The following is a 22,893-nucleotide window of genomic DNA, read 5'->3' as shown; positions in this document are numbered from 1 at the left end:
GTATAAAATGGTATTACTGTTGAGTGTTACACAACTTGGTTTGATTTTTTTATGTGTTAACCTTTATAGAAGAGGGAGATAAAGGAAGTTAAAACAGTTGGTTATAGTGGAACAGCAGAGGCAAAGAGGGTCCTCACAGAGGAGGTAGAGAAGGAGCTTGCAGACCATATCAAGAAGCTGGCTGAACAGTTCCACGGCCTTACTCCAAAGAAATGCTGTGAACTGGCATTGGAATTGGCAGAAAGAACAACCTTCCTGTCCCCAACAACTGGAAAGAGCAGGGTTTAGCAGGTAGGCCTAGGTCAAACCAAAGACCAAGACGAAAATCACAGCGTACAGCAGTTCTGAGGAGAGTGTGATGCCATCCCATTTGATGACACTTCTGAGCATGAGAGTTCTAATGATGAGAGAAGTGAATCAGACATCTCAGATCTGTCAGTTGGTGACTTTGTCATAGTAAACTTTGTATCCAAAGGCAGAAGCTACCATTACATTGGCTTGGTTGAGAGCCTGGAGGGCAACGAAGTGAGTGCAAGATTTCTCAGAAGAATCCGGGGGAACACTTGACGTGAGAAGCCCACCTTTGTATTCAAGGAAAAGGATGAGGCATCTTTTCCACTGAGTGATGTGCTGAAGGAGCTACCTCAACCTCAAAAGGCTGGAGGAACTGCAAGGAGGGAGCAACAGTTCATATTTCACTGCAACCTTGACGACTGGAATATTGTCGAATATTGAATGATATTTTGATTGTTAAATGGTCTTGAAACTCACAGGTGGTTTGTTCTCACAAGTTCATAACTGTGAAACTGTTTGTTAACACACTTATGCTGAGGTTTAAACTTAAAAACTCAGATGTTCAGTTTACCCCACGATGGCTCAACTTACCCACTGACTCGGATCAACTTACCCCTTACCTGGGGCAAGTTGAGCCACAGGAGCACTTTTTTTGGGAAGGTCATTTTTTCCAGACAGCTTTGTGATGGATGCATGCTGATCATTTCATTTGATAGGAGAGATCCTGAATTTAAGGTTCAAGTTTTCATTCTGCTTCTGTCTCATTTTTCCTAACCTCGAGGACAGCATAAGTAAAAATTGGCTCATCTTACCCCACTCTCCCCTACATGTTATTCCTATGGTCGAAGACAGTCCAAACATTTTTAGTAAACATGAACAACTCTCTCCCAAACCCAAAAACTAGAGTGCTAAAACTAAAACTTGTGATGTCATAGGGTATAAAGTCTGGAGCTGCTCCAAAGACGATGAATGGGAGGCTGATTTTGTGGACCCACAGAATGTTTGTTTTCTTATACCCAAATGAGTTCTCAGTTGTGAAACACAAAATGTTCCTATATACTCACACACTTTATACCCTATGACATCACAAGTTTGAGTTTTAGCACTCTAGTTTTTGGATTTGGGAGAGATTTGTTTGGGGAAATGTTTCGGACTGTCTTAGACCACAGGAATAACATGTATGAATTTTGAAAATGGGCCCTTTAAAATCACAAATGTGAACCTCATGATGGTGCAAGGGGCAAAGTCAGGGGATTACCAAAGTCTGTACGCTTCATCCTCTGCTGACGGTGAATATCTTTAGAAATTTTCATGGCAATCCATCCAATAGTTGTCAAAATATTTCAGTCTGGACCACTGCCATCCCGGGAGCTAAATCTGTCCACTCTGTAGCTTCAAATTCTTTCTAAGGATTCCTGAAAGTTGTTGGGGCGATAAACTGCAGCCATATTTTCATCAGCCTGCAGCCTGTGGGAACATGATGTGGACTCTGGGACTATAAAATGTTTTTACAACCTCAAAATGATACAACATGCTATCAATAAAAATGATGCCCACTGTGCTATAATGCCACGGTACAGTAAGTAGTCTACTTATGTATTTACACTGACTGCCATTTTCCTCCTGCAATCGTACTTCTTGTTCTTTGTAAGAAATCACCGGCTTTTTCAAAATCACATTTAAGACCACTAAACACTCCAGAACAAGCTGCAGTCGTCAGTGGTTCCCAACCTTATTCCTTAAAGGTACAGTGTGTAATGCCTAGCCACAAACTCCACACAAATAAGGGGCAGCATTTCACCTCTACTACTGGGTCCATTCACATACAGTACTTGCCAACCTTGAGACCTTAAAAATAGGAAGGATTTCAAAACCAAAGCGGGGGGTCTGAGGGTCCAGAGACTTAGTTTCTGGCATTCTGGTGACTTTTAAAGAGTGAAAATAAAAACTGAATAACTGAATAATTCGCTCCTCTGGTGTGAACTTGGCGTGTGAATCTCTGGCATAAACTAATATTCATCCGTTTTTATTTATTTTTGCCCCTGCTTGAGTATTTCTTTCTCATAGTACTCTCCATTTCCCTCTCTCACTGAAGGTCCTTTCAGACACAATGCGACAACAGCAACACTGTGATCTGAAACCCATTATTTCCAGTCAAATTAACACTGCTACGTCGGCCTAGTTTACGTTAGCCATCAGTGTGTTTGTGCCACTAACAGCGTGCTGTATGGTCCGTGTACATTTTGATAGTTTGTTTATTAGACTAAACCCAAAGTGGCAGAAACAAGAAAACTACCCGCACCTTTGTTTCGACCTCCCTCGCATCCAGGAGACCACCCCGCTGGCAGCTCCCGGAGACAGACTCACAATTCGACCACAGCAACTCAAATTCAGCCAGCACAAACCCCAGCTCCAGGAGTCACAGTGGGCTGACGGAGCGCTGGGTCTAACCTGTGTAACGGCAGCAACACAAAGTTTGCTGATCTGGGATCAGACCCTTGGTGCTGGTGTTTGCACTGGTTGAATTCAAGCTAACTGCTAACTGGACTTAATGTCTCCTGGAGCTGCTGCACACTCTACTCCCGGCGAAGCAGCCTCCTGGCGGCAGGGAGGACAAGGCGTTGGTGCAAGTCCTTTTCTTGTTTCTGACACTTTTGATTTAACCCAAACTGTATAAGGAATGGGAATCACGGAGCACTCTGGGGCGCGCCGCCAATTTCGGAGGGTAGCGTACGTAGCTACAGTAGACTTATCATTATCTGTCACCGGTCTATTCATCTGTCAATCGTTCATCATCAGAAAAGTATAAATTATGTGCGAAAGACAAATACCCATATAAAGAGAAGCTGGCAGAGGCAAAGGGGCCATATATTGCACAATTTTAAGTTAGTTTATGATATTGATCCTTAAGAATTAGGAAGACCTTGACAGCTTGCCACCCATTACTGTCACTGATGTGTTTTGATGTTAGTGAACATCTGTCTGCAGTTCAAAATGTGTTCATCTTCGGAGGCCGATGTCCAGTTTACAAACGGGTAGGTATATGACATTAGGATCTAGAAGCCAAATGCCAACTACACAATTATGCGGACAAAGATAAGCTGTATGCTATATATATATATATATATATCTATATATATATATATATACACACTATAATTCGGCTTTTGAATCTTATTCGCATTGCAGTGTTTTGTGTTAGCTTTTGACACTTGCAGTAAGTATTTTAAATTGTCTCACAATCAACAAGGCCTTGCGACCCCCCCTAAAGCTTTGGCGATCCCTAGCGGGGGTCGGTTGGGAACCTGCGGTTTAGCTGACCTTGGTTATCATTATTACCATCTTTGCTGTTGTTGCTCAACATGTTGCTATGTGTCTGGCATGTGAGGCTGTGACTAAAGTATAGAAGACACGCCAAAGCCGACGCCGTTTTAATCTCCCAATGCTTTAACAAAGACTGTCTGTCTGGTATTTTGTTGGGGATTCAACCCGCTCACCTCATAGGCCTTCCGGTGTTCTGGATTGGCTTCAATGTTGAGTGACTCATCACCTGCCAGATCGATGGCGACCACGCCTTTGTGGTGATATTTCTTACACAGCTCCACCACATCCATAGACCAGCCTGGAGAATTTAAAACACACATATATTACTACCCAGTTTGGTCCTGCTGCCAACTCAAACACACACAGACACACAAGCAGATGATGTGTAGATGAAATGTGATGATACAGTCAAAGCATCATGCAACATTCTTCTGCATCAATCTACAGCTATGATGAGTACCAGACAACGTTAACCAACATGCCGTAGTATCTGTATTCATCTGGCTGACAGCGGACTGGTTCACATTTCGACACTTTTTGGAAATGTACTTATTTGCTTTGTTTCCGAGAGATGAGAGAATGGATACCACTCTCATATCTGTACAGTAATTATGAAGCTACTGCCAGCCGCCTTAAATTAGCTTAATGTAGGCCGATTTTGTTACTTTTGGACAGAGCCAAGCTGTTTCCCCCGTTTTCCAGTCTTTATGCTAAGCTAAGCCAACTGTTTCCTGGCAGTAGCTTCATATTTACCATACAGACATTTGAGTTTTCTTATCTAACTCTCGGGCAATAAGCGTAACTATTCCTTTAATTTGCTGTGTCACATCTTGACTTTTATTACTGTATGAAAACATAACCTACTTTTATAAAACCAAAACAGTTACATACATATGTCCCAGATCATCATACAGTATTCATAATCAGAATTCAGTGAGATATTATGCTGCATACTATTTAAACATACACAAATCTAACTGCATACAGTTATGCAACAGCTTGTACAAGCTTCCTGAAATAGCACTTTGTATTCTCATGTATGATAACAACATCAGATACGTTCAGGAAGTCTCTTACATAAAGATGTAATCACTCTGGGATATTGCAGCATGTTTTTGCAAGAGATGTTAAGTGAAATACAGAATGACAGATATGTATGGCACTTGGCCGTTGGGCTACACAGGAAACAGCTGCTTACTGTAAATGGAGCAGAGCAGATTTGCAACAGACTTATCGTTACAGTCACTGCTGCTGACACTATGCTGTACAGATTATAAAGCTCCCTGAGGCTAATTTGTGATTTGTGATAATGGGCTATATAAAAATAAAATTGACTTGACTGCTGCCGATGAGACAACAACTGCTGATGTTGTAACCATAATTTTAACTGGTACAGCTTATAGACTGCACACAGTGATTGGCACAGTTGTATTACCAATCTGTACTACCTGTATTATTCTAGACTGAAATATCTCAACAACTATTGGATGGGTTGCCATGAAATTTTGTACAAACATTACTGGCCCCCAGAGGATGAATACGTATGACATTGGCAACACGTTCTCATCCCAACTCATCACATATATCCGCTTTGTCACGCCCCTTGGCGTTACTTTATTTTCAGCATCAAAAGCACTATACATACCCTTGGTGTCACTTTAAGATTAGGCAACACAAAACACTATAGTTAGGTTGGGCTTAAAACTACTATGTTTGTACAGCGAAAAATGACACTGAACGTTGTGAACATGGGACAAGAACAAACAGCTGATCGTAACGTGACGCACGGGACACAAACAGTGGTCTCCTGGATGAAAGCCTTGTGTTTGTTGGACCCTTTACTTTCGCCCGCCAGTGTGTGTCTTTTCGCTCTTTAAACTATTCCCCACACTCCACACGCACTTTCTCGGAGCGTTTAATATTGCCGCAGATGGGTTTATATTGTAGTTAATGGAACGCCCCGTGCATTTCATAACGTCCTAAAGGGTGCCGTGTGTGGTGGCACCGAAACACAGACAAAGCCTCGGTATTTAACACCCTGGGAATGAGAATGGGCTGGACTTTGGTGACTTTTCCTCTAGCGCCAACAGCAGGTGGTTATTTTGGGCTTTTAGTGAAATATCTCAACAACCTAATGACGTTTTTTTAGGGGGTGACCAGCGACCCCCAGAAGGTGGCGCCCTAGGTGACCCGCCTATATGGCCCCTATGCTTTAAGCCGGCCCTGAATCGAATTACCAACCTTGAGATTAAAGGACGACGCGCTCTACTCCCTGAGCCACAGCCGTCCCCTTAAACTAATATGGTGAATATGGTAAACATTATACTTAATCAGCATGTTAGCATTGTCATTATGAGCATACAACTTTTCTGAGTGCATTGAGTCCTTCTGTTTCTGTGGTGCTACTGTTCATTGTCTGATAAGAGTGACTGAGGCAGAGCTTTGAGACAAGACAGAAGACAGTACAGTAAGGAACCTTTTCTCACAAGGCTGTTTGGGCGGATAGAGGCATGAACAGTTCATTACTTGGCATGTGGCGCATGCAGCATAGAATGGACCTGGCTTTGATATTGAAGGCCCTCTCCCCCTCGCTGAGGCCCTCGTTGACCAGGTGCACCACCTCGTCCGGGCTCAGGTCGCCTCTGAGTGAAGAAAACACAGTGAAAAATAAAAAAACATGCAATGAGCCAAACGTAACTGATCCCCCCCTAAAAGCACAACGACAGGTTCCACCAAAGACTTACTCTTTCTGTTCCCATGGTATGGGATCCACTTTAGTGTTAGCCAGAAAATGCGGACTGTATCTGACCTCGACATAAATCACTCCCTCCTTGGCTTTGTCCTCGACGAACTCATAGGCTATCCTCTTTATGGCCTCTCTGTCCCCACTGAAACAGAACAAAGAAAAACACAGAATGAATGGCATTGCCCTTTGCCTCTTATAATCTCTTATCTCAGTGGTACAAATAAACCGATTAGCCACTGCTAATCCATCATCTAAACTATGATGACTGTAAGCATTTACAGGGTGTTACTGATTGATTTCATTTGAACACATCGTAAACATCTATGTGCAACATCTGTTAGTGACGGTTGACTTAGAAGCTTCATTAGATGTATTTTGTGACCATTGTCAACTGTTTATTTAAAATTATTTTCCACATACACTTTAAATAAGTGCCGGTACTCCCCTTATTCACATGTTGGCATGTGTATTGACCGGTATCAGCAATCTCTTGCAACGTATTCCTATTTTTTTTGCCAGCCAGACAGACGGGTATGCATGCAGAGCTGAGGTGTGTGAGCTGTTCATTCAGGTTTTAGGAGCAGTGTCCCAGTCAGGATGCTCCTACATATTATACAGAGACTCATTCTGAATTTCTACAGTGAATAAAAGACATCATTACACAGTGTTGAATACTCAATTCTGATTGGTCAATCACGGCGTTCTGCGGTCTGTAATTTCTCTATAACAGACCGTTAATATGGGCGCAGTTCTGATGTCGGACTCTGGTGGACCGTTTTTGTGTCAAAATATAGATTTCTTCAGTAAGTAGCCGTGTGATAAGCGGGATAGTGCTTGGGTCAGTCCTTCATGCTGGTAGCCATCAGGCTCCACAACCAAGGCTGACCCCCCATATGAGAACTATGAGGACTTTAAGAACTTTAAACATGCACTATCTGCAACCATCTTGGACTCAAACCACTGGCACACTTTACACTTACTTTACACTATACATCCTATATACCACTTTATAGACTGCACATATGTACATATTACATTTATTTATTGCACATACTACATTTATTTATTGACAGACTGCACACACTATGTTCACCCATTCTCTATTATTGTTTTTATAATTTGTGTATACCTTTACCTCTCCTGTGTTTCACTCTGTTTGCTGATGTTGCTGCTTTGACACCTGAATTTCCCTCTGGGATTAATAAAGGTTCATCTTATCTTATCTTATCTTATCTTATAATGTACAGCTAGCAGGTCATTGTTGTGAAAGAATGCCCCTCAGGGCGATGATCGCGTCGAGGATTCTTTCACAACAATGACTGGTTCGCTGTACATTATCCCTTACATATGATATATTGGGTTTGGAGGTCCTCCCCCAAGATTTTTGAAGGTTTTTGACTGAAAACTATGCAATTTTTTTCATCATTTTGGACCATTATTATTACTAATTAAATGATTATTTTTTATTATTTATCACAACCGCCGTCTGAACATTCAATTCTTGTTGAAATGATGCCCTGTAAAATCCTATTCTATAAGTCAGAAGAGCAGATTCAGATTCAGTTTCATTAATTATATTTGTTAAGAAATAAAAAGAAGTTATGAGGAACAGTACACTAATTATTTTACAAAAAGGACGTAAACATTGTATTGATAAATTACAGCACCCTCGTTTTCACCACTCTGCAGCCCTTTAGCTAAATCAAGGGGAGGATCTAATGTAAATATTAGATTATAAGATTCAGGCCCCCCTTCCCACCCCCGACATTTTCATACAGTCCATAACCTTGTGATTATCATATTTTACACCTAAAACGTTTGTCTGTCCTGCACGTATGATTGTGCTACATGGCATGAGCAGTGTTGCTCCATTTCCCTCTTTCCTTCAGACTCAGCAGCACACTTTCCGTCCCACATCACATGACGAACACAGAACAACACAGCTTCCAGCATTTACACAGGTCTGAATGCCTGTTGTTCCCCAGCATCCTCTCATTACCCCCCGTCCAAACACACATCACCACTAAGCTCATACAACAATTCTGCATGAACTAAACTCAGCTGGCAAGTTCCCTGTGTTGTTGAAGCCGCTCTGCATACAAGGCTTTCAAGGGCCTTGACACAAGAGGGTCCATTCAGCAGACTGCGCGCTGCAGTCGGGCCACTACAGACTGTCACTGTTTAAAGCTCAACGGCTGTTGAGTGTGTGTGTGAAAGACATTATTTGGTCTTTTCTTAACAGTTCAGCCCTGTCACTTGAGGACTAAATATAAGACTCCGGGCGGAAAGAGCCTCTGAACAACTTTACTCTCCTCTTAGTCTGGTTGCCAAGGTGACACTTGATCTCGATAATGATGTGTGCCTGTTCTGCATGTCTGGCATTTAAAATCAACCCCCAACCATCAATCACAAACTATACTACACACTCTAGTTTTAAGACTTGGATGCATTATAACTGTATAACATAACTGCACGTGTCTTAAACGGTTACTTAGGTATTTTTCAACCTGGACCATATTTTCCCATGTTTTTGCGTCTAACTGACTGATAGCGACAACAATTTCTGAAGTTGCTCCAGTATAGAGTGCTACAGGAATGAGTCCTAAAAAACAGAAATGATTTAGCATTTTAGCACTTCCGGTTCCCTCGTCTGGAAGTCAGTGGGTTGTTTTAATGGTTTTTTAGTTAGATGCCTGAAATAAGGTCTGTGTTTAACACAAGCTGAAGAGATTTTAACGTTTTGTTTTATGACATAAAATACATCAATAAATACACCACTCGTGAATTTTGAAGCTTTTATGTGTCTTAAAAAAGGCGGTTGCCAACTGGTTGCTAAATGAGACTACTAAGCATCATCACCCCGACTCGTCCGCCTTTACAGCCTCGTTGTGTATACTCCCGCTCATGTGACCGTAGTGTAGTTCGTTTATAGCCTAACGTTAGCTTTTTACTTCTGGCGATTGCATTCACACTTCAAAAATCAGAAAGTTCAGATTGTTATTATTTGTGTCTAACATTATGGAAAGAGTCTCGCTCAAACAGAAGTCAACAGAAAGCATAGGTTAGTGTTATGTATGTTATTCAATTTAATTTAATTTAATTTAATTTAATTTAATTTAGTTTAGTTTATCTATCTAAGATTTTCAACGCCTTGGCTGAATATTTAGATGATTTCTACAATGTGGATGAGGTCTTTGAATTCAATGGCTGCCTGTATTTATTTGAACCAGAGTATACGGATATTCAGGTTTCACAACGAGACTTCTCCTTGAGCAGGACCTGGACATAATAACAAGCAGACCGGATCAAGCGAAAGGTAAGAAAAACATTTTATTTCTCTGTAGGCTCCTTTCCATAAAGTTGTCAGACACTTATAACAATCTGAGCCTGTGGCAAAAACAAGCACTTTTAGTCGATGTAACGTTACATTAATGCTGCTCACTTCCGTTGACCCTCAATACTGGATCAATTTGTCCCCATTAATCACTTAGACATGAAAACATGGCGAAATAGAGTCCAGATTGAAAAATACCAAAGTTACCCTTTAACAAACTTCCTGGACATTGACCCTCATGATAGACCTTGGTCGAGTGCACTCCCTGTCACCTGCTCTGCAAGAAAACACTGTTGGCAATTATGAAACTCAATCATTAAAGGAGACCTGTCAGCACTTACGCAACCACATGCATGTACTCGGCGAACTTGCCCAGGAACTTGGTGAGGGTGGCAGGCTGTTGGAGGATAATGATCTGCGTCATCTCTTCCACGGTATTTGCTGGCAGAGAGATGCCGCGTCTCCTGGAAGGAGAAGAGGTGGGGAAAAAAGAAACAGTTTAGGGATGGATTTGAAATTTAAATGTGTATTTTGTTTTATTGAAACACAAAATGTACAAATCTAGTTTACCCACTCTCTTAAAAGAAAAGTTAAACAAAGGGCTGGTATTTGAATGATGTATTGACTTGACAGCTGAAATACTAATGAAAAAAATAGAAAAAATTAGCTCCTGAAACTACGCCAGGATTTATTTAGCCTATTGTGATGTTATGTTCTGAAAATGCACACACAGATTTTGACTTCAAAGCCCCACCGTTACTGGCTTTTTGATGCTGATACCAATATTTAAGAGTTAAAGCTGCTCTAATCTATATTTTTTACATTACCAATGGGTCGGATGTGTTATGTGAAAAGTGTCGCTCATAGTGACGAACCTATAGTGAATTATGACTCGACTTATCCCAAATTATCCTTTTATGGACCGCAGCTTTAATGTTTTGGTTCACACTGCTCTCATTAGCACCATGTTCAGATGTATGGAAGATGGAACCTGCCAAAATCAAAAATAAATGTTGTGAAATGTAGCAAAAATAATACAAAAAACAAATATAGGCCCCTCATTTGCATAATGAAGTAGAATAAAGAAATGTAAAAAGAAATGTATAAAGAAAAGAATACATAAATAAATAAGTTGGGGGAAATAAATAAGGAGTGAGATGCAAAGGGAAAATCGTGCAGAAATAAATAATTAAATATATGCATAAGTACATAAATAAATACATACATTTAAAAATAGATATAAAATAAATAAATGAATAAATAAAAAATAGATACAAAAAAATATATTTAAAAAGTATTAGAAATGAATAATAAATAAATAAAAGGGAAAACAGAAATATCAATTTATGTCACATTTTATCAATTAATTAATGGCCACATTTATTTTGAATACTATTTTTGGTACATTTAATGACATATTTATTTATTTATCAAGTCATTTATTTATTCATTTATTTTTTATTTTGGCAGGTTCTGTTCTCCATACTGATTGAGCAGACAGGTTGTTTTTGACAAAAAAATACTCTGATAAACCCACTGTACACCACCTGCTCAGCACCAAACAGTAGACAGACAGAGTTAGCAGCTAGCTGGTGAACATAGTGGAGCATTTAGCAGCTAGAGAGCCAGATATTTCCCTCAGGAGTTGGTGGAGACCAAAAACAGAGCTAAAAGGTGAGTGAGTATTGGATCATCAGGCGGTTAAAAACACAACTCCTAAACTAATGCTAATGCTGGATGTGTACATAGGCTACTGTTTGCTATCATGTTTGCCATATCAACCCATATAAAATCTGATAACAATAAACCAGTATTCATTTTGGTTAATCAAGAATTGTGACCAAGAGCACATTCCCAGTCAAACCTGTGCTCTTTGGTGGATAAAAATTGGCATAAAGTGCAATGGATTCACAATATATATAATGTAACCTTGCATTAACCATTTTCACTGTCAATAGGAGCATATACACACTTCAAACGTATCTTCAGAGTGGATTAAGAACAGCAAATACAGTTATAAACCCAGTGTAAACTGTTGTCACAGTAGATTTAAAAGTGAAAATACAAAATACTGTCAACTGTTACCACAAACAGCACATTTTCAAGAGCAAATACAAAACTAGAATAACACTATCTCACTAATAAACTACATATAGCACAAAGTCAATAAGGCAAATTAGAGGTAGTGCTTTGTTAAAAAGTTTACTCCCAAGGTTAACAGAGGAAACGGCAACAATGTTTCAAACATATCTTTTGCATTTATGTAATGTAATTTCTTGTTAATTATCAGCCGATCGATATGTCTGCGATGACCTAATATTGGCCGATACCCCTGCTCGGGCTTTTTACCAGTGGTGCTCTATTTGACAGTTAATGAAGAAAACTGGAAAGGAACAGTTCTTATTCTTATCTCTTAACTAACTTACTTGGCAACATCAAGAATAGTCTGCACCCTGATGGCTCCATCGAGGTGCACATGCAGCTCAACCTGCGGATGAGAAAAAGACACGATAATAATAATCAGTCAATTTAAACCCAGTAGAGTTAAAAATAGAGAGCAACCAGAGAGCGCAGTGGTGGTGTTGCAGTTCAATGTTTTGGCTGCAGCCCATCATGAATGCCGTACGCATGACTGGGCAATGGGCAGTGAAAAGGCCGACGAAGGGTCAAAGAAGATTAAGTGTTCTGGCTCTCCTTCCAGCGCTGAGAGACGTGCTTTATTCAGGCAGATGACACCAATAAATCAACGTTCCTTCAACAACCGAGGCCAAAACTTTGCTCATTCGTCAGGGTGAGGTTTAATAAAAAAAATTCAGATTTAAGCTCCAACAAGCTGTTTTAAGTTCTTACCTTCAACCAACCTGCACCCTTCTCATTTTAGAAGAGGAAACATTCAAAGCAAGACACTTTGAGAATATGAAAATATTGCTCCATACCATGCTCCATATCAAAAAGTTGTATCAAAAGTTGTACCAGGCTCAGTTTTTAAGCTAGAGTGAAGATGGTATCATATGAAACTAGAAAACCTAAGGAATCCATTGGTACTATGTCATACTAGCTTGTCGCAAAGGAGGCTATATAACGCTCCAAACTTACGCTAAATTTTGGCGAGGAAAAACTGGTAAGGCCAGTTTCAAAGAGGGCCCTTGACCACAGATCTCAAGATATGTGAATGAAAATGGGTTCTATGGGTACCCACGAGTCTCCCCTTTACAGACATGCCCACTTGCACATGCAGTTTGGGGCAAGCAGTCAAGTCAGCACACTGACACACTGACAGCTGTTGTTGCCTGTTGGGGTTGAGTTTGCCATGTTATGATTTGAGCATATTTGTTTGTGAGGGTTTCTGGACAATCTTTGTCATTGTTTTGTGTTGTTAATTGATTTCCAATAATAAATATATACATACATTTGCATAAAGCAGCATATTTGCCCACTCCCATGTTGATAAGAGTATTAAATACTTGACAAATCTCCCTTTAAGGTACATTTTGAACGGATAAAAATATGTGTGATTAATTTGCGATTAATTACGATTAACTATGGACAATCACGGAATTAATCGCAATTAAATACTTTAATCGATTGACAGCCCTAGTGATTATATCAACAAAATTTGGTCAAATGTCCTGAATCAAAGCATTGCTCCTGTGTTGTGCAGGCTACAGGACCTGAAGAGAAATCCTTCATAGGTCATTATAACTCAAAGGAAATGTGTCCGATTTTCAATGGAAACATCATTTAGGGACTATTCCTGACTCAAGTTCCCCTTTAGACACAAATTCCACTTCCAGTGTACTTTTTGGATTTCACAATGGCAATAAAAACTAAAGACGTGTAATAAAAACATGAATGTTTTTCCCCACAGTATGTAAAAAAAAAAAGACCTACATCAGCTGCCAGCTTTCAATAAGCCAAACATTTCTGGTGCGTTACGACTAAAGCTAAAACAATGAATCGATTCGTCAATCCACAGAGAATTAATCAGCAACTATTTCGATAATTGATGAATCGTTGAGTCGTTTTCAGGCTAAAACCCCAACATCCTCTACTACCAGATCAACAAATGTGAATATTTGCTGCTTTCTTTCCTGTTTGATATCATTGTAAATTGAATATCTTTGGGCTTGAACACAAAACATTTAAAGACACATCATTGGACTTGGAGAGATCCTTTGGAATTTGAGGGTAACTTTTCCACTATTTTCTACAATGTGTGGGCCAAATGATTCATTAATGAATCAAGAAAGTACCCAATAATAACCTGTTAATAGATAACCAACCTGCTTCCTTATCTCCTTACTTCTTAGATATAATATAGAAAGTAACAGCATATACAAATTGTACAGCTGTGTCCATCTGTGTGGTTAAAGACAAAAACAAGATCTTGAGATCAGATGTTTACAACAAGAAGTAATGTGTGTTACTGAAACTGCTTGAGTGTCTCTTTAGTTTACATCTATTTTCTTCCCTTAAAAGCCTGGTTTGATGGAGCAGCAGCTGCTTAACCCATCTGCAAATTCAGGAAATCCTTTGGCAATTCTTTCAGTACACACAGCACTTCCTGTAAAACATTGTGCTAAGTTATATCAAGAGTTTATACTCCCAGTTTTTCTCAATCGCTTTGGCTCATTTTTTGCCTTAACATTCTCTAAACTGTAAGTGCAACTGTCACAACTGTTTCATTGGACATCACAACTCTACTGCATGTTTACAAAAGGTAGTGACTCACCAAATACACTTCATTCATGCTTTAAAACCTTGTTATTGTGTCAGTGAATTAGCAAATGCCACCAAATTGAAAAGTTTTTTTGTCATCTTGTGAGCTGCACTGGTCAAAATGTTTAGATGTTTTGTCACTACAGCAGTCAACCCCGGAAATATTTCTTATATGCAAATCTCTGTTTTGGTCGACTTTCTGTTGACCCTGACTGCATTATATCAAAATGTCAGTTATGTCTAGCAGAAGGCTATTGTGTCTCGCCCTGAGCTGTTTGACTTTCTGAGAGAGGTCAATACTATATGCTACAATACACACAGAAACAGAATATGTAAATAATGTATGTTTACAGAAAATGTATTTGTGTAGCAATGTGTTAATGTACTGTAAACAGAAAATTCACCTTTGAGTTTTCACGTAAAGTCATATACAGTGAACAGAATATTTGCCACAAAATGTCATCCATACCAAAACTGTAAAAAATAAATTTATAAACCCTGTAACAAAAACCTGCCGTAGTTCAGTAAAAAACAACTAATTGTACCTCTTCACAGTAGGTAACACCATGCCATAGATATTAATGGAATATACATGTATGTCTGACAGATTTTGATAACTGAATGGATCATTTTGCATGTGATTGCTCAAACGATGAAAGAATGTTTAGAAGTTGTGAAGAGGACGACAATTTCACTGAGAATCAACTCATCAGTTTTGATCAGCAAGACATGTGCAAGTGGTTATTGTGCAAATTGTAGAAAGTTGCACTAGTAACTTAGCGCAATTTGCTTGAATGAATGAGAAATTTTAATCTGTTGTGAACAACAAACTAATTGTTCAGAGGTTTGAACTTATTGTTTTGAAAATAAATATTCTCATTCGAGAATTGAGCCAAAGCGAACGAGAAAAACTGTAATTAATAGTCTAAAAATGAATTGACAACAAAAATAATTGTTAACAGTACTCAATTGCTGCTTTTCCTTACTGATAGTAATTTGAATATGTTTGGATTTTGGACAATTGGTTGGATAAAAGACGACATTTAAAGACATCATCTTGGGCTTTAGAAACATTTTTTAAAGACACTTCATAGACAAAATGATTAATTGGGAAAACAATCATTAAATTAATCAGTAATGAAAATAACTATTTTAGTAGTTGCAGCGCTTTAGCTAGATTTAGCTTTTTATTTATGTCTGTTTGTCCTTTAATAATGTTCATCTGATCCAGTTGTAGCCTACCAGAGTGTAACTCTAACCCAGAAAAGAAACTCACTGAAAGCAAACAGTTGATTGGTCGATTGGCAGAAAATTTATTAGCCACTATTTTCATAATTGATTAAATGTTTAGGTAAATTTTTAAGCTAAAATGTATAATAAACATGTGGTAGTTCCATTCTCTCAGTTGCAAGGATTTGCTGCTTTTCTCTGTTTAATGGGCCTATCACTGTAAACTGAACAGTTTTTGAGGGGATTTCGGACATTTGAAGATGCCAGATGTGGATTTTATGAAATTTTGATGGCCATTTTCCACTGATTGCTGACAATTCATTGAGAAAATAATCAAGAGATTACTCAAGAATGAAAATAATCGTTGGTGGCAGCACTACTAAAAATCACAGATCCTTATCAACTCCACTTATTACATGAGCACACACTGTAATAACCTTGTAGCTACTGTACTGTGACTACTGTCGGCATATGAAGCATGGGTGGTGAACTGGTGGCTGCTGCAACGGACAATGAGTGGTATCATTCTCACAAATGAATATTTAATGAGATTATCTCTGAGTTGCTCGCCTGAGGCCTCTCCTTTTACAATTTACGATATCTCACCAACACACACACACACTCACTCACTCACTCACACTGTGTGGCAACAGAGCCAACATCTCTCTCTGTGCTGCTTGTGTCATTTCCTGTCCCCTTATCAGCCTTCAGCTCCTGGGCAGACCAGGTGCATGCTCAGTCAAGCCCACGACTCCAAAGGGCACCAGTGAGTATACATTTCACGCCCGTGTGCCTGATGTGAAACTAACGGAAAGTTAATTTCACTTTAAGGCTTTGTTGTGCAAGCCAGTTGTCTCCATACCAGCCATTAAAAGAACTACCATGAAGTTAATGACATCATTACTGCTCCCATACAGAAATCTGTCTTGATCCAACTGGCAATAAGGAGCTGATTAAACATCACCTGCTAACTATAAATGTGTACATTGCACATGGATTAATAGAAAGGAGTGGGGAGTTGCTGTTGTATATAATATTTTTAGCTGTAAATCGGTGTCTTATGGCAATAACCCGAGTTTTGAACACTTAGTTGTAGTTATTAAAGCAGCAGTAGGAAGATAGGAGCAAATATGATTAAAAAAAGTTATTTTTATAAAACGGTCACTATATCCTGACAGCAGTGCATGAGACAAGTAATCTGAAAAAAATTATGTGCCTCTGTGTCCTCCGGTGGTCACAGACAGGAGGAAAACAACCAATCAGAGCCGTGCTGGAGCCTTGACGTCTCTGAGCAGCTGTCAATCACTCACAAACTTCAATCAAACAGTCAAACTAGACAGCGCTGATCAAATATGAATTAATATTCTGTTACTGTAATGCCTATTTCTCGCCTCAAATGTTTTCAGAAACATCTTGTAGTGTACTGTTTAGCTGTAAAATGAGAAAGTTTGTGACCCGGCAGCCATGTTGAGATCTGTGGAGGAAATACTAAGCACCGCCCACCAGCTGGAGCACACTTTCTCATTTTACAGCTAAACAGTACACTACAAGCCATTCGAGGTCTTTCTCACTTTTTATTCTACGTCACTAGCTCTGAGCGTAGCGTATTTACGCGGAGGCATTGCAGTCAATGCAGACTACATGGCTTACAAATGTCATAAGTCATAAGAAAGGCGTTCTTATACAGTAAGAAAGTCCAACACCTTGGCATTATTTTGGATACTGATCTCAATTTTGAAAATCAAATTACCAATATCACCAGAACAGCGTTTTATCACTTAAAAAATATATCAAAACTTAGAGCACTCATATCTCAATCTCAAGCTTTTTGATCCATATAAGCGGTTGCTGTATAACGTTAGGTAACTGGACGCAACCATCACTAATGCTTAGATGCTAACGTAGCTCCTCGGTGGTTGAAGCTGATGTTTTTCTCATTTTCACAAAGTAACCGGTGACAACACAAGGTTGTAAGGACTATGGCTGTCGGTTGTTGTTGTTTTAGTACACGGCACTAACGGTACACGGTTGGTCTCACTCGCTCGAGAGAGTGTCATGGCGCTGTGTGAGCAGCAACCTGTTGCAGCAGCTCCCTGTATTCTAGTGTTATTTCTATGTGTTTGGATACTCCAGCTATCTACAATGGCTGGGTGTTGGGCGAGGAGCGCCTTTATTTTCTCACTAGCCCTGGCGATATACTTTTTGGCTAGTTGCAATGCGAGTTACAACTCAGGTATTGTTTACTCACGGACTCAGCTGATCGACTTAAACTAGCCGGCCGTGTTCCAGGTAAAGAGGCTGGAAATCCCGAAGGAGTTACGGAGGAGGAGCCGCTGGTGCAGAGCGGGAGTGAAACAACGGTCAAAGAAAAGGAAGTACAAACCGTATCTACCTTCCATCATAATGGGCAATGTGAGATCTCTAGTGAACAAAGGGGATGAGCTCGCGCTGGCGAGAGAGTTGTAAGGGGAAAGGAGGTGGGCTTGCCTTGCTCGTGAAACACAGATGGTGCCATCCGAACCACATTTCTGTTAAAGAACAACTCTGTTGCCTGGACAATGAACTGATAGCTGTAAGCCTCCGTCCATGTTACATGCCACGAGAGTTCTCACGTTATTGTTTTGGTCGTCTACATCCCACCCTCTGCTGACGCGAAGCGCGCATGTAACCTCATCCATTCAGTCACAGCGAAGGTGCAAACGGAACATCCCAATGCTTTCATAGCCATATCTGGTGACTTTAACCATGCCTCTCTTTCATCCACACTTCACACTTTGAAATAGTTGTGAAATGTCACACCAGGGAGGATAAAACTTTAGATCTACTGTATGCCAATGTTAAGGAGGCATACAGCTCCACTCCTCTCCCTCCGCTAGGGAAATACGATCATACAACATACAACAGCTACCGGTGACCACCAGGTCAGTGAGGAGATGAACATCAGAGAATGAAGAGGCACTGAGAGACTGTTTTGAGACAACTGTCTTGGATGAGTTCAGTGACTCTTTTGGGGAGGATATAGATGGCCTAACACACTTCATAACTGGATATATTAACTTCTGTCAGGACAATTTTGCACCACCCAGAACAGTACGGTGCTTCCCAAATAACAAACCCTGGGTCACTGGAGACCTTAAGGCCCTTCTGAATACAGAAAAGAGGGCCTTTAGAGATGGAAATAGGGAGGAACTGAGACATGTGCAGAAGGAGCTCAAAGTAAAGATCAGGGAGAGCAAAGACATCTACAGGAGGAAGTTGGAAAATAAGCTACAACAGAACAGCATGACAGAGGTGTGTTCGGGCATGAAACTCATTGCCAATGAGCCAAACCTGTTTTTTAACAGATTTGAATCAGATACTTCTGCTCAGCAATTCCCATTACCTGCCACTTCCTCATCTGCTGTACTACCTACACACCACATCGTGGCCCCTCCACCCCCCAGTCCTCCCTGCCCCCTCTCTGGCCCTCCCCCTGGATTTTCAACCCCCACACAGTCCCACATCAATATCACCTCGGACCAGGTGTAGTGGCAGCTGAAGAGGCTCCGGGCAGGTCAAGCAGCAGGCTCTGAGGGCATCAAGCCAGATGTCCTCAGGGCATGTGCAGACCAGCTGTGTGGAGTCCTCCAGCACATCTTTAACCTTTAGTCTGAGCCTTGGGGAAGTCCCAGTGATGTGGAAAACCTCCTGTCTGGTCCCTGTGCCTAAAAAAAGGCGTCCCAGTGTACTGAATGATTATAGACCTGTGGCGTTGACTTCCCATATAACGAAGACTCTGGAAGGGCTTGTGCTGGCCCACCTCAGACCCCTGGTGCAGAGAGGACTAGACCCCTTGCAGTTTGCCTATCAGGCTAACATTGGAGTAGACGATGCCATAATCTACCTACTCCATCGGGCCTTCTCCCATCTAGACAAGGCAGACATCTGTAGGGATTACGTTTTTTGATTTCACAAGTGCTTTTAACACCATCCAACCTGTACTCCTGGGAGACAAAACTACGAACAATGCAGGTGGATGCTCCACTGGTGACCTGGGTTACCGATTACCTGACTGGCAGACCACAGTATGGGTGGCTGCAGGGCTGTGTGTCAGGACAATGCAGTACAATGCTGAGTGTGTTCTATCAGTCAGTGGTGGGAAGTGCCCTCTTCTTTCTGCTGTTGTATGCTGGGGCAGCGGCATTAAAGCTACAGATGCCGGCAGAATAGACAAGCAGTTAAAGAAGGCGGGGTCTGTCCTTGGAGCCAACCTGGACCCAGTGATTACGGTGGCTGAGAAGAGAGTGCTGGCTAAGCTACTGGCTATTATGGACAACAACACCCACCCATTTCACCACACTTTGGCCAGACAGAGGAGCACATTCAGCAAAAGACTTCTTCTACCTCGGTGTACCACGGAGCGGCACAGAAGGTCCTTCCTACCCACTGCCATCAGACTGTACAACTCATCTCTGGACTAACTGAATAACCCCCCCCCTTTCACACACCAACACACACACACACACACACACACACACACACACACACACACACACACACACACACACACACACACTGTTACTCATCCATTCACCAGGGTAGTCAGACATGCATCACAATTGGACGTTAGTACTGGCACTTGCTAACCAGCTTTTAAGAGTATTTATTGCTAATGCCCATTTTTAATCTTATTTATTCTTATTCTATTCTTATTCTTGATGTGTGCTTGATCTATCATTTGCTGCTGTAAGTAGGTACCTACCTACCTACTTACCTACCTAAATATTCAGGTAGGTTGCGTCCGAAATTCCATTTGTATGTCGTAGTATGTCTGAAACTTTAGTATGAAACCAATAGTATGCAAATTGCATACTATTTCCAGTGAAATATTACAGTATGCAATGCTGGACACTATGGCGGTTTATTGCACATCTGTGTTGAATACTCGATTCTGATTGGTCAATCACGGTGTTCTACGGTTGCTATGTATAGCAGACCGTTGCTATGGGCGCAGTTCTGATGTCGGACTTTGGTGGAACGTTTAAGTGTAAAATTATTGATTTCTTAAGTGAGTAGCTGTGTAATAAGCGGGATAATATACAGCTAGTGGGTCATTGTTGTTTCTTTCACAACAATGACCGGCTCGCTGTACATTATCCCATACATAAATATCCCATAATGCAATGTGGTAGTGACGACAACGTTCATAACAGATGTTGACGGACAGCTCTGTAATATCAATAACGCTTCAATTTAACTTTAAGTATAAGATTCCACTTTGCTAGGCGTAATATAGGCTATATTTTAAGTCGATTCAGACTTTGATTCTCACAAAAATGTTGTTTTGGTCACATGATGTTGTCACGGGTTACCATGGTTACGCGTCTCCAACCGGCAAGGAGGCTCTCAAGAAGTGACGAAGTAAATTACAGTTCAGTACGTCCGAAAAGATACATAACTTACTACTGTTTATTCACACAGCCATTTATCCGTTTTTTTGCCCCACATTAACTAGCGACTTCTGACTCACTGACGACACAGAGATACCACGTGATACTAACGTCGTTATACTATTGGCTCACAAGCCTTGTTAGAAGTGGGAGCCGAACGTCTGATATCTTCCACAGAGATAAAGAAAACATTAATTTTGGACCCGTCAACATTTTTAAAATGATCATAATATTTTTATATATATATTTTTATTTTTATTTTTTTATGGGAAATTATTCAGCACCTGTCCACAAGCTCTGTGGATGTTTTATTAGTATTAATATTGTTTTAAATGATTTGTCTAGATAAAAAAGTTATCAATATAAGCCTAATCGTTAAAGTCCAAAAATGTACGGAAGAAATTGAAGCAATATATATATTAGAAAGCCGAACGTCTGGTTTCTTCCACAAAGATAAACAAAACATTCATTTTGGAACCATCAAAATCTTTAAAATGATCATAATATTTGTATTTTTTGTAGGAAAATTATTCAGCACATTTTCTACAATCTCTGTGGATGTATTATTATTATTATTATTATTTTAAATGATCTGTCTAGATAAAAAATGTATCAATATAAGCCTAATCATTACCATATTTGTTTTTTACTCTATCTGCTTTTATTGTCTGATGTTCTGTTTTAACAGTTACCATATCTTTTAGTTTATTTATCTGCTTTTATTGTCTTGTGAAGCACTTTGTAACATCTGTTTTGAGAAGTGCTATATAAATAAATGTATTATTATTATTATTATTATTATTATTATTATTATTATTATTATTATTAAAGTCCAAAAAACGTAATTGAGCAGAATAAACATTAGAATAAAGTTGTGTGGATTTGTTCAATAAAAAAATATAAAAGCTCTTGTCATTCATCACAGTGGAAGCCTACTTAAAGCCTGGCATATAGTCACATGGCAAACTGAGAGCAATGAAGTGTTCTTCCGTGTTTCATTACTGGCATGAATCACACACACACAAGCCGATAGCGGGAAATGATAGTGTTTTTTTATCTAACATTTTATTTATTTATTTCTGTTTCTAATCACCTTTCCATTTAAACTAGTATTGCTCATACTACAGTACAGTGTAGCCCCGTCTGATAACGTACCTTTGGCTTGTTGAACACCACTTGTTCTTGAGAGAGCTCGGCCATCATCGTGGAGCGGCTGCTGCTGGTGGTGCACAGAGACCACAAAGAGCTGAGGACTGGAGAGCAGAAGCCTGCTGCAGCTCGTCTCCCTATTATATGCATGCCTCCAGGACACGCCTTCGTATTACCAAATGGCAAAAAGCAGCCACCAAGTTGCCCTTTATTGCTACTGTACAACCAGCTGAGAGGCTGTAAGTGCGCTCATAGCTGCAGGTGAACTCAGTGTGCATTATTAACACTGGAGGAGGATTAAGGGCCGTGTATGGCGGAGGCTTTGCACCATGTGATGAGCTTTACCGCCGGGCTAATTCATTATGTCAAACCGGTGGACACGAAGCCTATTGTAGAAGGTTGTATTAATGCTGCATTCTAAGTAAAAGAGACCTGATAGCAAGGAAGGTTACCCTACATTTACTACAACAACTATATTTACTACACTTAAATACAATTTTGAGGCTACTTTTTTTGTGATCTATATAAATTGCTCTATCTATCTATCTATCTATCTATCTATCTATTCTTTATTTGTCCAGCTTTATTATCCTTATTTTATGCTATGTTATAGGCTGCTTCTACTCTACCACATTTTGGAGGCAAATATTATACTTTTACTTCAATAC

At 40.0% G+C, this 22,893-nt stretch overlaps 1 protein-coding gene across 1 annotated transcript in view; it reads right to left on the bottom strand.

Moving 5' to 3' along the window:
* ada (adenosine deaminase) overlaps window positions 1-22,463 on the bottom strand; it is a 31,496-nt gene extending 9,033 nt beyond the window's left edge. The window contains exons 1-6 of the mRNA XM_074643386.1: window positions 22,232-22,463; window positions 12,125-12,186; window positions 10,040-10,162; window positions 6,363-6,506; window positions 6,145-6,260; window positions 3,792-3,916 (exon numbers count right to left, since the gene is read on the bottom strand). Of these exons, the coding sequence (XP_074499487.1) occupies window positions 3,792-3,916; window positions 6,145-6,260; window positions 6,363-6,506; window positions 10,040-10,162; window positions 12,125-12,186; window positions 22,232-22,375 (714 nt within the window). The 5' untranslated portion in view covers window positions 22,376-22,463. The remainder of the gene's footprint in view (window positions 1-3,791; window positions 3,917-6,144; window positions 6,261-6,362; window positions 6,507-10,039; window positions 10,163-12,124; window positions 12,187-22,231) is intronic.
* Between the last annotated feature and the right edge of the window lie 430 nt (window positions 22,464-22,893).

The sequence above is a fragment of the Sebastes fasciatus genome, chromosome 8 (genome assembly GCF_043250625.1).
Source record: "Sebastes fasciatus isolate fSebFas1 chromosome 8, fSebFas1.pri, whole genome shotgun sequence".
NCBI lineage: Eukaryota > Metazoa > Chordata > Actinopteri > Perciformes > Sebastidae > Sebastes > Sebastes fasciatus.
The sequence above is the reverse complement of the archived record's forward strand: the minus strand, read 5'-3'. Positions and strand labels throughout refer to the sequence as shown.